The sequence below is a fragment of the Dendrobates tinctorius genome, unplaced genomic scaffold (genome assembly GCF_039654945.1).
Source record: "Dendrobates tinctorius isolate UK_male_01 unplaced genomic scaffold, ASM3965494v1 ptg000147l, whole genome shotgun sequence".
Lineage (NCBI taxonomy): Eukaryota > Metazoa > Chordata > Amphibia > Anura > Dendrobatidae > Dendrobates > Dendrobates tinctorius.
This window is the reverse complement of record NW_027361814.1, coordinates 14,371,535-14,387,361: the sequence shown is the minus strand read 5'-3', so window position 1 is coordinate 14,387,361 and position 15,827 is coordinate 14,371,535. Positions and strand designations below refer to the sequence as shown.

The following is a 15,827-nucleotide window of genomic DNA, read 5'->3' as shown; positions in this document are numbered from 1 at the left end:
GTAAAACACAAGGAAATGTGAAAAGTTGACATGTAAATTGAACTACATCTATATGAACATCAGGGTAAATAAGACAGAGTGAAAAAATTATGCACAAAACTTTATAGCAACATTTAGTGACAAAAGGACCTCAAAATATAGTAGGGAGTCAAAATGACTCCCTTCAGTAGTTCTTGGTAAATTTTGAAAAAAACGCGCACATTTTTCACCAAAATTATTTATTCTCACAAAATCTTTTTTCACATCATATTTGAGGAAAAGTCACCGAGTTTCAAGCCGGAATTCTGAAAAATGTAGTCACAGAAGAGAAATAAAAAACGAAAGGAGTCAAAATGACTCCATCAGTAGTTCTAGTGTTGGGTTTCCACCCCTTTGATTTGACAACTTATGCTTATGAAAGGTTATCCATATCAGATTGATGGGGGCCTGACATTCAGTATCACTACTGCTTGCAACTAGGGATGAGCGAGTAGTGAAATACTCGGAGTCGCTGTACTTGTTACGAGTAGCTCCTAATACTCGGGTATTCGTAACGAGTAGCGAATCCAATGTAAGTCTATGGGAAATGCGAGTAATGGGCAGATAATGTGTGTGGGCGAAGAATGTGTGCAGGGGTCTGTGGGGCTGTGTGTATGCGTGGCTCTGCCGGGCCTGTGCCAGGCCGTGTGGGGCTGTGCATGGTCTGTGCCAGGTCGTTCTGGGCTGTGCGGGGCCTGTGCCGGGCTGTGCGGGACCTGTGCCGGGCTGTGCGGGGACTTTGCCGGGCTGTGCGGGGACTTTGCCGGGCTGTGCACGGACTGTGCCGAGCTGTGTCAGCCTGGGCAGGGCCTGTGGGGTGCTTGTGCGGGCTGTGCCGAATATTGCGAGGAGAGAAGTGAAATTTACTTGCTAGGATTTGAGTACCGCGAATAAAGCATTACTCGCTGAGTACCGAATCCTAACGAGTATACTCGCTCATCCCTACATGCAACTCATTGCTTGATTAACTGCTTTCAAACCTGGCAGATGCTGGATGTAAACGGTGTATGGAGCAAAATGCCACTTCTCCTTCACACTGTTTAATGGATGCTACCATGTATTGCAGATTAGCTCCCGTTATAATAGTCAATATGACCAAAAACACCATGATGAAGCAACACATGATTCTCCTTGATAGTATGTGAATTAGACCTGAATCACGCGCGTCTAGATTCCCTCATCCGAGAGAATCGGGTCAGTTATGCTAATGACACTAATCAACGCTGATCAGAGTTTGATCTGAGTGTCAGCTTAGTGTGATCCGATTCTCTCAGATGAAGAGAAGATGGAAAACAAAATGTTGCAATGATACATTATAAGATGTTCTCCCAATATTCCCTCTTGATGTAGGAGTGGAGCTATCATCAACTGGTCAAACCAGTGTAACCAAAGTCATCAATAAAATATCTTTTATTAATGCTGACACTAACTACAAGGCTGGCATTTCATACAGCGGTTTGGTGAGTTGCTTTGTCCTCCTGTCTTCTGTTTTGAAGGTCATTTTCAGATTTTATAGATTGTTTTCTAATTTTCCTTTTAAAGATTAAAGTGGTGGATGCTGGAGATGTTCCTAAGCCAAACATTAACATTTTCCTGACATATAGATCTGGATCGGATTCGGCAAGCAAAGTCTTAGTGACCGATGAGAATGGACAAGCATCATTTACTCTAAACACAACCAACTGGAAAGGTTCCATATACTTGAGGGTATGCTTATTTGTCAGCAGCAGCTAGCATTTATTTTTATGTACGTTTAGAATATAGGTGATAACTTATTTAAAAGCAAATACATTATTATGGGGTACTAAAATGCATAAGGAAATAGTACCTTCTAATTGACTATTTTGCAAATTGTCAAAATATTATTCTATTATTGCTGCTCTATACTTTGACCAAGCTCCATGCCAGTGATGGAAAGCTCCTACAGTGGGGGAAATAAATATTTTATCCCTTGTGGATTTTGTAAGTTTGCCCACTGACAAAGACATGAACAGTCTATAATTTTAAGGATAGGTTAATTTTAACATTGAGAGATAGAATATCAAGAAACTGAAAATCACATTGTTTAAATTATATAAATTTATTTGCATTTTGCAGTGAGAAATAACTATTTGATCCCCTACCAACCATTAAGAGTTCTGGCCCCTACAGACCAGTTAGACACTCCTAATCAACTCGTTACCTCCATTAAAGACAACTGTCTTACATAGTCACCTTTATAAAAGACTCCTGTCCACAGACTCAGTTAATCAGTCAGACTCTAACCTCTACAACATAGGCAAGACCAAAGATCTTTATAAGGATGTCAGGGACAAGATCATAGACCTGCACAAAGCTGCAATGTGCTACAAAACCATAAATAAGGTGTTGGATGAGAAGGAGACAACTGTTGGTGCAATAGTAAGAAAATGGAAGAAATACAATATGACTGTCAATTGACATCGATCTGGGGCACCATACAAAATCTCACCTCTTGGGCTATCCTTGATCATGAAGAAGGTGAGAGATCAGCCTAAGACTACACAGGGGAACTTGTTAATGATCTCAAGGCAGCTGGGACCACAGTCACCAAGAAAACTATTGGTAACACATTATGCCGTAAAGGTTTAAAATTCTGCAGTGCCCACAAGGTCCCCCTGTTCAAGAAGGCACATGTGCAGGCCAGGCTGAAGTTTGGCAATGAACACCTGGATGATTCTGTGAGTGATTGGGAGAATGTGCTGTAGTCAGATAAGACAAAAATTGAGGTCTTTGGCATTAACTCAACTCGCCGTGTGGGGAGGAAGAGAAATGCTGCCTATAACCCAAAGAACACGTACCCATTGTCAAACATGAAGGTGAAAACATTATGTTTTAGGGGTGTTTCGCTGCTAAGGGCACAGGACTACTTCACTGCATCAAAGGGAGAATGGATGGAGCCATGTACCGTAAAATCCTGAGTGGCAACCTCCTTCTCTCCACCAGGACATTAAAAATGGGTCGCAGCTGGGTCTTCTAGCAAGACAATGACCCAAAACATACAGCCAAGGCAACAAAGGAGTGGCTCTAAAAGAAGCACATTAAGGTCATGGAGTGGCCTAGCTAGTCTTCAGACCCTAATCCCATAGAAAACTTATGGAGGGAGTTGAAGTTCCGAGTTGCCAAACGACAGCCTCAAAATATTTATGATTTAGAGATGATCTGCAAGAGGAGTGGACCAAAATTCGTCCTGACATGTGCGCAAATCTCATTATCAACTACAAAAAACTGCTGTGCTTGCCAACAAGGGTTTTGCCACCAAGTATTAAGTCTTGTTTGCCAGTGGGATCAAATACTTATTTCTCACTGCAAAATGCAGATACATTTATATAATTTATATAATGTGATTTTCTGGATATTCTATCTCTCAATATTAAAATTAACCTACCCTTAAAATTATAGACTGTTCATGTCTTTGTTAATGGGCAAACTTACACAATCAGCAATGGATAAAATACTTATTTCCCCATTGTATTTAATTCTTTGGTGTCAAATGATAAGGCAGGTTTAGCCAGAATTTTTTCACAAAACTGCTGAAAATTTCAAAAGTTTTAGAAAAATGTCCTGACTTATCATTTTTACTCTAGTACTCCCGCTCTGCAAACTTTTCGTAACATGCATGTATCTCTGACAGGATGGGAAGCGGCCTAGTGCGCCAAAGAAATTAATCATAATTTATACCACCTTGGTAGCATAAATTGCAGCAGAAATATATGCCAGCTTCCAACTGACGCACATTTCCAGCTTTGGTGAATAATAACAGTTTAGAGATTTACCAAATTCAATAAAGAGGCACCAACTTCTTAAGGGGCCGCAGCCTTCCTATTTCTAAGACTATCATAATAATGGAATAATAAGTGAAAGCAGAATGATAAGTGAGAATTAAAATGGTGTTATATATGTATTTTATTTAAAGGCTCAAACAGACGTGAGGATAGAACCACTTGATCATTTTGCTTCAGCCTCACAACGTGTCCTCCCCTTCTACTCTCGGAGCAAGAGCTTCTTGAAACTTGATTCTTTGGATCGTGCTCTACCATGTGAGGGCCGTCAAGATGTCAACATGAAATACATCATTGCTCACACAGAACTAAACGAGGTCAAAAAGTTATCCCTGCATTACCTGGTGAGTCATATGATTTTGTATGATTTTAATTAATACTTTAATCAGAATATCAATGTGACTCTTCTTTTGCCCTATGCCATAACATGCCCCACAAAGATAGCATCAGAAATGAATGCTTTGGCAATACCCTGTTTCCCCGAAAATAAGACACCGTCTTATATTAATTTTTGCTCCGAAAATTGCACCATGTCTTATTTTCGGAGGGGGGGTGTGTCTTATTTTCTCAAGAAAAAGAATCTCAAGAAAAAGAATTGACAATTTTTTTTGAACAAAAAAATTAACATTTATTAACATACCAGCGTATGCTGAACAGTAGTCATCACAAAATAGTAGAATCAAATAAACTGTGAATCTTATCAAGAATTTCTTGCTACTACCGTATAATTACGGTATTTCCATGTACAACATGTAAAACAACGAACAATGGTTCATTTACTGATCTCAATATTTAATAACACAAAACAAGATTTATTCAATGACAACCATGTCATCATCTTCTGGAACATCATCATAACAATCTAAACTCTGAAGTTCCTGTGGAATTTCTTGTGACTCCATTTCTTTCAGAATCATTGGCCCATATCTCTCATGTCTAGCAATAGCACTGTCCATAAATGAGCACTTCTTGTCAAGGTAGCCTGCTTGTAGTGCATTTGCAATGCAAATGTCAGTGATTTTCTCCCATGAATTCTTCACCCAAGTCACAATCTCTGGCAGTTTAGGTTTCACAAAGTTTCCACATTGATTTCTCTCCATTCTATTTTCAATGTAGTCATTGATTTCCACACGCAAATTGTCCTTGAATGGCTTGTTAATGGCGATATCAAGAGACTGGAGATAAGCTGTCATTCCTGCAAGAATCATTATTTGATCTATTTTTCTCTCATGAAGGAAGTTCTTCATGTCTTTGGCACGGTGTGTGCTGGCTGCATCCCAGATCAGCATTCCTCTTTGGCTCCCTCGCATAACAAGCGACAGCATTAAAATCGACTCACTTCCTTATAACTGCTTGTATGGCCCAGGCTTTTTCAGTTTCAAGAATATAAATGCCTGAAACACGTTCAATCTTGTCTTTCTTACCCTTTGAAATGAGTAAAGGTGGGACTTTAGTGCCATCCAGACGCATCGCCAAAATACAGATAACACGTGCACTTTCATAAGCAGTGGAGGGAATGTACACTGAGGAGGCACCTCGTTGTTCAATTCTTGTTTGAGATGCTTGGCCCATAAACACTACAGTTTCATCCATGGCAATCATGTTGAAAAGATTGTATTGAGAGAACTCAGCGTCATCAACAAATGTCTTGAATGCAAATGCGCGTTTAATAATTTCAGCATCTTCCAGCCTAAAGAGTGTTGTGGATCTTCTCAAAGACAGTTCACTTCGTTGAAAGAAGTTATCCAGCCAGTGTTGTGATGCCTTGAATTCTTCAGGGGCAATTTCAAACTGTGGTGCCATTGCAAGGGCAAATTCTTGAATCTGAGCCTTAGTCACAACCAATGTCTTTGCTCTCCTGTCAGCAACCCACTCACAGATCAGGTCTTCCAGCTCGGAATATAATGGTTGCCGACCAGATCCAACCTTGCGCTTTTTAGCATTTATGCTGTCCACTTGTTGACTGAGGTTACAGTAATCTGCTCGCCATTTTTGGACCAATCGGACACTCAACATTTTCTCTTTGCAGAATTCAGAAAGATTTTTGCCCCTAGATTCTTCCACGATTCCTTTTTTGTACTCGACGGAATAGCTCTTTCTTTTAGTGCTCATGTCTAGGGGTAAAAATATACTGTATCACCATTGTTTACGGTATTTATTTTACAGTACGGTACTTTACGGTAGACCGTTCAGCAGAAGAGCAGACAACAAATCAAAGTAACACACTACGGTACGGTACTGTAATTGCCTGACTCCCACACAGGGCCACAAAACATAAGGGCTCTAAAATGGCTCCCACACACTTTCTGGACACTGTACCACTACCGTAACAATCACCCACAGCAGTTCCTTTACCGTAGCAGCCCCACCATCATTTTGCAGCCCCAAATATTCCCATCATCCCATTGCAGCCCTCATCATCCCTTTACAGTCCCCAATACAGCACCCCCATCATTCCATTACAGCCCCCATCATTCTACAGTACAGTATTGCAGCCTCCCATCATCCCACATCATCCCACTGCAGCCTCCCATCATCCCGGTATCCCACTGCAGCCTCCCATTATCACAGTATCCCACTGAAGCCTCCCATGTGTGTACCGTACACACACACAGCCTTACACAGACACACATACACCCATACACAGACACACACACACACCCTTACACAGACACACACACACACACATACACAGACACACACACTTTCACTTTCTTACTGGTTTCCTCCGCGGTGCTGCTTTCAGTGCTTTGGTGGTGCAGGAGCCCTGGGCCAATCAGAGCACAGGAGCCCTGGACCAATCACAGCCCAGGAACAATCAGAGGCTATGGATGACATTAGCTGGCCCATGGTTCCTGCACTGTGATTGTCACAGGGCTCATGGGCGGAGATCGGCACAGCTCCGAGGCTGTGATTAACTCCTGCGAACAGCGCGGCTGCAGGGGGGGGCACCGGAGGGCACCAGACAGCGGGGACAGCGAGAGCGAGACACAACTGCATGCCAAATGCACAGAACAAGGTATGCCTTATTTTCGGGGGGGTGCCTTATATTAGCAGGCACAGTGCTTCCCCTAGCATGCCTTACTTTCGGGGGGCGCCCTATTTTCAGGGAAACAGGGTAGCTACAGTAATTTCAATGGAATCTGGCTCCTTATAATTCATCTAATCAAAAGGTAAATCATGAAGGAAAGGGGTTATGATTAGAGATGAGCGACTTTGCCTTTTTTAGGGTCGCGTCGGGTTTCATGAAACCCAACTTTCTCAAAAGTCTAGTCGAACAAAATTGGCCGACTATCGGGAAAAGTCAGAGGTCCGACTGAAACACAAAACCCAATGCAAGTCTCTCTCTCTCTCCCCGGACGCTACACATGTCATCTCGTTGCCCACAGTGTACGTCCTTGCTCATTGGCTGAAAAAAAGTCACGTGCAAGCATTCTCGGAAATCCGACTTTGGCGCTCGTTTTCCCGACCGCATGGCCGACTTCACGCTTTGGTAGGGTTTCGGTCGGCGAAACCCGACTTTGGCATAAGTCGGCGACTCTTGAATCTGGCCGACCTGTTTCGCTCAACTCTAGTTATGATACAATGGAGGAAGCCAATGCAGTTGCCAGGCCCCTCTACAGTAGATAAAGTTGGTCTTATATATTGAGTTACATCATATACTGTATCATATTTTATTAGTAAAAGGCCTATATTCATGATTAAATTGCTAGAATATACCATCAATATTTATTGGTTCATTGCTAGAACAATATTGGCAAAAAAGCAATGTAGGAATTTAAGCTCATGTACAGTAATACCATCATTTAGTGCCAAGAAAATTCTACTATATACAGTCCACATACTACCACCATCTACTAACCAAATGTTATGTAGTGTCCAAATAATAGACCCATCAAGAGGGGAGTAAATTTTAAATAAAGTGTTGAATTCATTTAAAATCCTCAATCGCATGTGCAGTGATTTTATGTTAACATGCAGTGCTTAAGTAAGGATTCCTACATGTGAAAATTGCCTCTTAAGACATGAAGAAGGCTTGAACTCTAGCTCCACCTATTGAAAGAAGCAATATCAACCCTTTAGAAAAGCACACCTGTGAAAGTTTTTGTCCTCTTAATTTATTGCAATCGTCACATTATACAGCCCTGTATATTTACAATTGCTTGTTTTACCTTTCTACCCAGCTAATTCTTCTCTTTTCTCTGCTATGTGTAGAAACAGGAAGTCTCTTTTCCCTGTATGAGTCATCATTAGAACTACAATTCCACATCATGGCAAAGTCCTTGGCAAGGGGAAAAAGCAAAGCAGCTCGGTCATGAGTTGAAGGGGTCTAGGTGGACTGCCAGAGAATTTTGCAGTGATGTAGAACTGTAGTTCTAATGATGACTAATGTAGGGAAAATAGACTTCCTGTTTCTACATAGAGCTTAGAAAAATTCAGCTAGTCAGTTTTTAATCAAGCAATGTCATAGACCTAATGGAAAAGATAAGAATGAACTCCGTAGAAAGGCAAAATGAGCAACTGTAAGTACACTGTGCTACATAATATGATGACTGAAATGCATTAATAGCATAAAAAGGTGGATGGGAGCGCTTCTTTAATGAGCTTTGCCGCATAACTTAGGATAAAAACCAAACCCAGAATCCCAATATATGATCACACTAACCTATCAATAATAGATAGAGTAACTGCACAAAGCTATAAAAAAGCTATAAAAAATATTCAGAATTGAGAGTCCTCAGTGGTTGATACCTTTTAATGGCTAACTGAAAAGATGGTAGCACATTGCAAGCTTTCGAGACTACTCAGGTCTCTTCATCAGGCATAGACTAATGCAAAATCTAAAGAGTCACATATTTATGCACAATACAGCACAGAAAAAATGCAATAGATGAGACAAGTGACGTGAAGCAGAAATGATTATGGGAGAGGGAAAAACATAAATATTGGACCAGTTCATAGATAAAGAGTCTGGATGTTTTATTGTCCTCTGATTGGGGTCTCCTAATGTGTTGTGATGCCCCCACAGGGTCTTAGGAGCAAATTCCTTAATTGATGTAAAAAGACATAAATCCATGTGACACATTCATTCCAGCATTGAGAGTGTCAAAGGTCATCATAAATTTATACTCACAGACTCTTCTCTCTCTCTGAGATGTGAAGTTACCTTTCAATACCAGTAATTTCATATCCATGGTGTTGTGGTCCATCATACAAAAATGTTTTGCCACAGGTAGATCCATTCTTTTTTCTCTTATTGTGTGACGATGAGCATTTATTCTTGTTCTAAGCTTTTGCCCTGTCTCCCCCACATACAGACCCCCAGCTGGACATTTAGTACAAATAATTAAGCACTCCACATTAGATGTAATGCAGCTGAAAGTACCTGAGATCTTGTTGTCCTGATGTGAATTGGGGATCTTTATCTTGTCCGTGGTCATTATAGATGGACAGGTTTTACATTTTTTCTGGTTGCAAGGAAAGGTTCCTCCAACTGTTGGGGAGGACAGGAAGCTTCTGACAATGATGCTTCTTAGACTTGGGGGCTGCCTAAAGCACAGTAGTGGGGGGTCTGGAAAAATGGATTGTAATCGAGCATCTTTTTGTAGTAAAGGTTGTAATTTCCGTGCAGCTCCCCTTAGCACTTCCAGATTTGGGTTGTAGGTGACTACTAGAGGCACCCGGTTATTTTCTTCTTTAGCTTTGTAATTTAGCAGGTGATTCCTTGACATTTTGGTGGCTGGTTGGAACATATATGATTGTATCTGATGGCTTGGCTATAGATAATAGAGTTCTTTATGTGTTTTGGATGTGTTTTGGATGGAAACTGTCCCATTTAAGGTATGTTGGACGGTCGATTAGCTTTTGATACAGGGATGTCTCTATTTCATTGTTCTTTAGCTTAATAATGGTGTCCAAAAAGATAATCTCAGTGCTGGAGTAGCTGAGTGTTAAATTGATGGTGGGATGAAATTGATTAAACTGTTTGTGGAACGTCTTTAGCTGTTGCTCAGACTCCGCCCAGATGATTAAAATATCATCAATGAAGCGGTAGTAGGCCAGGGGCCTGATGGGGTATGAGGACAAAAAGTCGCTTTCATGCTTGGCCATGAAAAGATTTGCATACTGTGGAGCCATTTTACTTCCCATAGCTGTGCCAGTCTCCTGTAGATAGATCTTGTTGTCAAATTCAAAGTAATTGTGGGTGAGGATGAATTTTATAAGTTTCACCACAGCATCAGCATCAGTCCCTGTTTTCCATGAAGAATTTGCAGGCATTTAATCCATCTTGATGTGAGATATTAGAGTACAAAGATTCCACATCCATGGTGGCCAGGATGGTTCCTTCTGGTAGAGGACCTATTGCTCCTAGTTTATTCAATAGGTCAGTTGTGTCCTGAATGTAGCTGGGTGTGTCCTTCACCAGTGGTTTAAGAATACCCTCTACCTATCCAGATACCTGCTCAGAGCAGTGATGAGCTTCCAAACTTCTAGCACTAGCTCCCTTTTCCAGTCTCTTTAACAATGAATGTATTAAATAGACACAATATTTTTTTTTAAAATAATAAAATCGAAAATTAATTGCAATTGCATTTAATATAAATTATAAATAAAGATTAAATCTTGTGTATGGTTTTATGCATATTTAGAGTTAGGTCTGATTAATGAGTTTCAGCAGAAGCATTTTGGTAGCTCCCGTGAAGAGCCCACATAATACTGCTATATAAAATATGATTAAATTCTCAGGTAATACCACTATACAGTGCTAGACAGTTTAGGTTATTACTAGGGTTCCCTAGGCAAGGAGGTGCTAGGAAACTGGTTTTCTGTCCTTAATAGAAAAATTGTAAAATTTCAATGGAATACGTTTCAAAAATAACTCAAAGGAAGTAGAGTTGGACAGAGTTGATCAGTGAAATTAGACTCTAATATGTTATCCTCTTTATTATCACCATCATCCTCATTATTACTCGTATACTTATCACCACCATACTTATGACTAGAGATGAACAAATCTTTTTAAATTGAAATATGCAAACTTTGATAAGTTTTGTCAAAAAGTTAGATTTGCAGCGCAGAATCGCAAGTACTACAATTGCCCTGAAAAATGTGTATAACGCTCTGAGATCTCCTAGGACTGAATCAAGTCTCTTTAATGTAAACACAGCCATAATAATGACAAAGTGACCTCAACGGGTATGGCTATTCAGAAACAGGTGGTAACTATCGTTCACTTCTGTGCTATCAAACGGTCTATTTCTTTTGCTAAGCTTTGAGCTGTGACGTCATCTCACTATCCAGATTCACGACAACGTGGCTACTGTATTCCCTGTCTCTGCTTTTATACAGTCTATTATAGACCCTCCTGATTTGTTGTACTATACCAAAAGATGTGATAGCTGCAAAGCTTTTGCCAGGCTTAGTGAATTCCTAAAAATTCATTGTGAGTTCAATTCACATTGAGTCAACTTGTGCATCTCTACTTATGATTCTTGTTTTTTTTTACAGATGGTTTCCGAAGTTACTATTTATGACTCAGGCACCGTGGAAATTAAAACTGAAAACACTAATGAAGGTAATGCATTCATTTAAACTGATAGTTGTGGAATTTAATACATTAAAGTCTACAGAGATCTTCAATCTTTTTATGGCAAAAAACATACCGGCACATCAAAATGTCACTTTATTTTGTGAGATAATCGTAGGATATCATAGAGAGTATAGATAAGTATTCACCAAGTCCGGTCCCAAGAGTCACTGACAGATCATGTTTTCAGTATTTCCTTATTATTGCCCAGGTGATGGGCTAATCACCCTTGCAATAGTATGGAAATCCTGGCGGCATAGTCTGTTGGTGTCTCTTGAAGACCGGAGTTGGTGAACACTGGTATAGAGCACTAACCTGCACTTAAAATATATCTGAAGTCTACTTATTCTGAGACTAATCACATATGAATAATGTAGGAGCAAAAAAAATAATGATAATGCCCAGCAGCATTTACACATTCTAGTAACTTCATTGGTTGCTAAACTTTTTGTTCCTACCACTAAAACTACTTTACTTATCGTGGAATATAATATACTCATATGCAAGGAATAAATCATCAAAAAGCCTAAGACCTTATTTTCGTCTTTTCCAAGAATTCACCGGTCCTGATGAGGGTTGTGTGTCGAAATCAGACACTTCTGATTCATCAAGAGGTGCACCCTTCTTCATGAATCTGCACCATCTGACGAGTGGCGTGTTCCTCACTGCACACCATGCCAGATATTTTATTTCAATCTCTGGCTGGAGTAAGATTTCGGTCATAGAGAACTCTTCAACTCGGCATGAATTAGACAAGCTGTGGTGTCATGCCCCTGCCACACCCTTTCAGCTCCACCCATTTTGGTAAAGTTGGAAAGAAACTGGCTCAAAAAAAAAAAAAGTAGAAATTCTTTTTCTCAACTTCGAGTTGCATTAACTTTTTCAACTTCTCATCAGAATTCTGGTGAAATTGCTTTGATCAATTGGAGCCAAAATGTCCACCAGGCATTGCCATATGCAGCTTAGCCTTAGATTGGCTGATTGTGGAATATCAAATAGTGCCAAAATAATGCAACCATGCTGCACCCAAATAAGCCTGACAGTTGCCTAAAGAACCCTACCGCTAACGGTATGTAGCTACATTTGTGCCATATGTTTGGATCAGTAGTTAGACTGCACAACCAAGATGAATTGCAGTGTAGTGCTCCAATAACCGAGCTAGAAGCCCAGAGGACCGAGTGGCCTTGTGGAAAGATACATTGGACAAAAAAACAGAAACATTCAGCATTTCGATCTTCACAGAACCAAAATGTTATTAAAGCTCTCTGAAAATGAATAAAAAAGACGTGTCGCTGATATGTTTTGTATCCTATCTGTCGTAGCTAGGGTGTGACTTAAGGCCCCGTCACACATAAAGATGAACCAGCGATCCCGACAACGATACCTCCTTGTCAGTATTGCTGGTGCATCGCTACATGATCGCTGGTGAGCTGCCAAACAGGCAGCTTTACCAGCGATCAGCACCAGCGAGGATGCTGGTCTCTAAAGTAAATATCGGGTTACTAAGCGGCGCGCATCACTTAGTTACCTGATGTGTACCTTAGAAACCTGTGTGCTTGCGCCGGGAGCTGCCAGCACACAGGTTTCTAAGGTACACATTGGGTAACTAAGCACCGCTAAGTAACCCGATATTTACCTTATATACCAGCTCCCTGCGCCTGCTTAGAGCGCTGGGAGCCTTGCTGATCATTGGCTCCCGCTGCCACACGCAGTGATGCGTGCTGGCCAGCGGGAGACCAGTGATCAAAAAATGGGCCAGGCCGATTGAGCATGATCAGGGATACCCGGCGTGGGGGCCGGTCGCTGATCCCCGTCACACACAGCGATCTCGCTAGCGATCTCGCTATGTGTGACTGGGCCTTTAGTGCAGAATGTCTGATATCTTGGATTTAAAAATGTCCAGACCAGATTTGCCTTGTGCGACAGAAATTTGGTTAATTGGTGACTAAGCGCAAAGCTCCATGCAAAGTTCAGACAGTACCTCAGGTTCTATGATCTTGGTTGCATCACTGATCTCGTCATCCACTCAAGCACCAGTCATTCTCTGAAATATCATGTTCTTCCTAAAGACAATAATCTTAATTCTTTAGGCAGATGACTCTACAGTATATGAAAAAGGTGAAATTCTGCATTAAAATAGGATAAAGTAAATATTTTTTAACAAGTGTTTTTTTTCATCACAGATATAAGTGGAGAACTCACCCTGACCCTGCCTATACAAGCAGGCAATTCCAAGATTGTCCATGTTCTTGTGTACATCCTTCTGCCTAATGGAGAAATGTTAGCCGATGCCACAAAATTCAACATACTTAAATGTTTCAAGAATAAAGTAAGTAGACTCTGGTGTTAAAATTATATCAAGGGATATATTGTTATCATTTGCCACATTAAACAGTATGGATTCATTTTTTGGGCTCTTGGGCTCGGTGAGGTCTTATTTTTTGGAAACCGAGCTGATGTTTTTATTGTTATTATTTTGGGGTAGATGCAATGTTTTGATCGCCTGCTATTGTTTTTTATTCGAATATTGCAGTGACAAAAAAAACATAATTCTGGTGTTTTGATATTTTTTCTTCTTACACTGTTTACTGATCGGATTAATTATTTATATATTTCGATAGATCGGGCGTTTCTGAACTCAGCGATACCCAATATGTGTATTTTTTTATTGTTTTACTGTGAATGGGGCAAAAGGGGGGGTGATTGAACTTTTTTATTTTTTAATATTTCTAAAAACATTTATTGTCTCCTTTTTACTTGCTTCAATAGTCTTTTCAGGAGACTTGAAGCTGTGATCTTCTGATCGCTTGTGAACACATAGCAGAGCTTCAGCAAAAAATCATCATCTTTTATCAATGCTTGCCACATTCAGCATTCATAGCAGATTAGCAATGACAAACACAAGGGTCTTTTGGAGACCCCTGGCTGTCATGCCAACCTATGGGTGTCCCACGATCATCTGATACGGACAACAATGGGCAGAGCTAGTGACGCTCTTCCGGCGCTACCATGTTAAATACTGCTGTCAGAGATAGAAAGCTACATTTAACATGTTAGCAGCAGCGGGAGGATCGCGATTCCACCAGCAGCTGTTAGGGGCACAAGACGACTGATCAAATCAGCTGTCATGTGCCAGAAAAGATGTGGGCTTAGAGTCGGAGCTAGGATCAAAGGGGTATACATGACCTATGATGTACAGCACAGGCCAAAACTTTGGACACACCTTCTCAATCAAAGATTTTTCTGTATTTTCATGACTATGAAAATTGTACATTCACACTGAAGGCATCAAAACTATGAATTAACACATGTGGAATTATATACTTAACAAAATAGTGTGAAACTACTGAAAATATGTCTTATATTCTAGGTTCTTCAAAGTAGCCACCTTTTGCTTTGATTACTGCTTTGCACACTCTTGGCATTCTCTTGATGAGCTTCAAGAGGTAGTCACCGGAAATGGTTTTCACTTCACAGGTGTGCCCTGTCAGGTTTAATAAGTGGGATTTCTTGCCTTATAATTGGGCTTGGGACCATCAGTTGTGTTGTGCAGAAGTCTGGTGGATACACATCTCATAGTCCTACTGAATAGACTGATCGAATTTGTATTATGGCAAGAAAAAAGTAGCTAAGTAAAGAAAAACGAGTCACCATCATTACTTTAAGAAATGAAGGTCAGTCAGTCTGAAAAATGTACAATTTTCATAGTCATGAAAATACAGAAAAATCTTTGAGTGAGAAGGTGTGTCCAAACTTTTGGTCTGTACTGTACCTATACATCATGAGGTCAACATTTTAATCAATATATCTTAATAATAATTTCCACAATTGGATGTACTTAAAAAAAATGTTCCTGTGCTGAGATAATCTTATAAATGTGCCCCTGCTGTGTACTGTGTAACGGCTGTGTGTGACCGTGCAGGGACATGGTCTGATCAATGATCATGCCACAGCTACTGGGCAGGGAAGAAAACAAAAGAGTATACAGGTAGTATAACATTGGGATCACAGATAAATCTTTCTCTGAGGTAAAACATTTCTTACAACAGGCAATGAAATAATTACCTCATAAAATGAATAACCTGTGATGCCCTGCTGTAATGTCTGTATACTCTTTTTCTCCCCCGCCCAGGAGCTGTGGTATGATCAGACCATGTTCCTGCATGGTCAGACACAGCCATTGCACAGTACACAGCGTGGGCACATTTATAAGATTATCTCAGCACAGGAACATTTTTTTAAAAAACATTAAATATTGGAAGATCTATTGGAATAAAAAATCTATCTAAAATGTACTTTGCTCATCAGAAACCCCCTTTCAAGAGACACCTGCAGAAGGAGATTAGTTTTACATGGCAGTCATTCAGCTTGACTGTCAAAGCACTATATGAACAGCTTGAGTCTTGTTACACTCTATAATG

General features: G+C 40.4%; 1 protein-coding gene across 2 annotated transcripts in view; it reads left to right on the top strand.

Annotated features, from left to right (window-relative positions):
* Nucleotides 1-15,827, top strand: part of LOC141049743 (alpha-2-macroglobulin-like) — a 434,279-nt gene that overhangs the window by 23,740 nt on the left and 394,712 nt on the right. The window contains exons 10-14 of one of the 2 annotated variants that reach the window (XM_073546466.1): nt 1,369-1,478; nt 1,561-1,725; nt 3,953-4,162; nt 11,328-11,394; nt 13,590-13,735. The exons of the other annotated variant lie outside the window; for it this stretch is intronic. Of the exons in view, the coding sequence (XP_073402567.1) occupies nt 1,369-1,478; nt 1,561-1,725; nt 3,953-4,162; nt 11,328-11,394; nt 13,590-13,735 (698 nt within the window). The remainder of the gene's footprint in view (nt 1-1,368; nt 1,479-1,560; nt 1,726-3,952; nt 4,163-11,327; nt 11,395-13,589; nt 13,736-15,827) is intronic. 2 annotated transcript variants of the gene reach the window in all.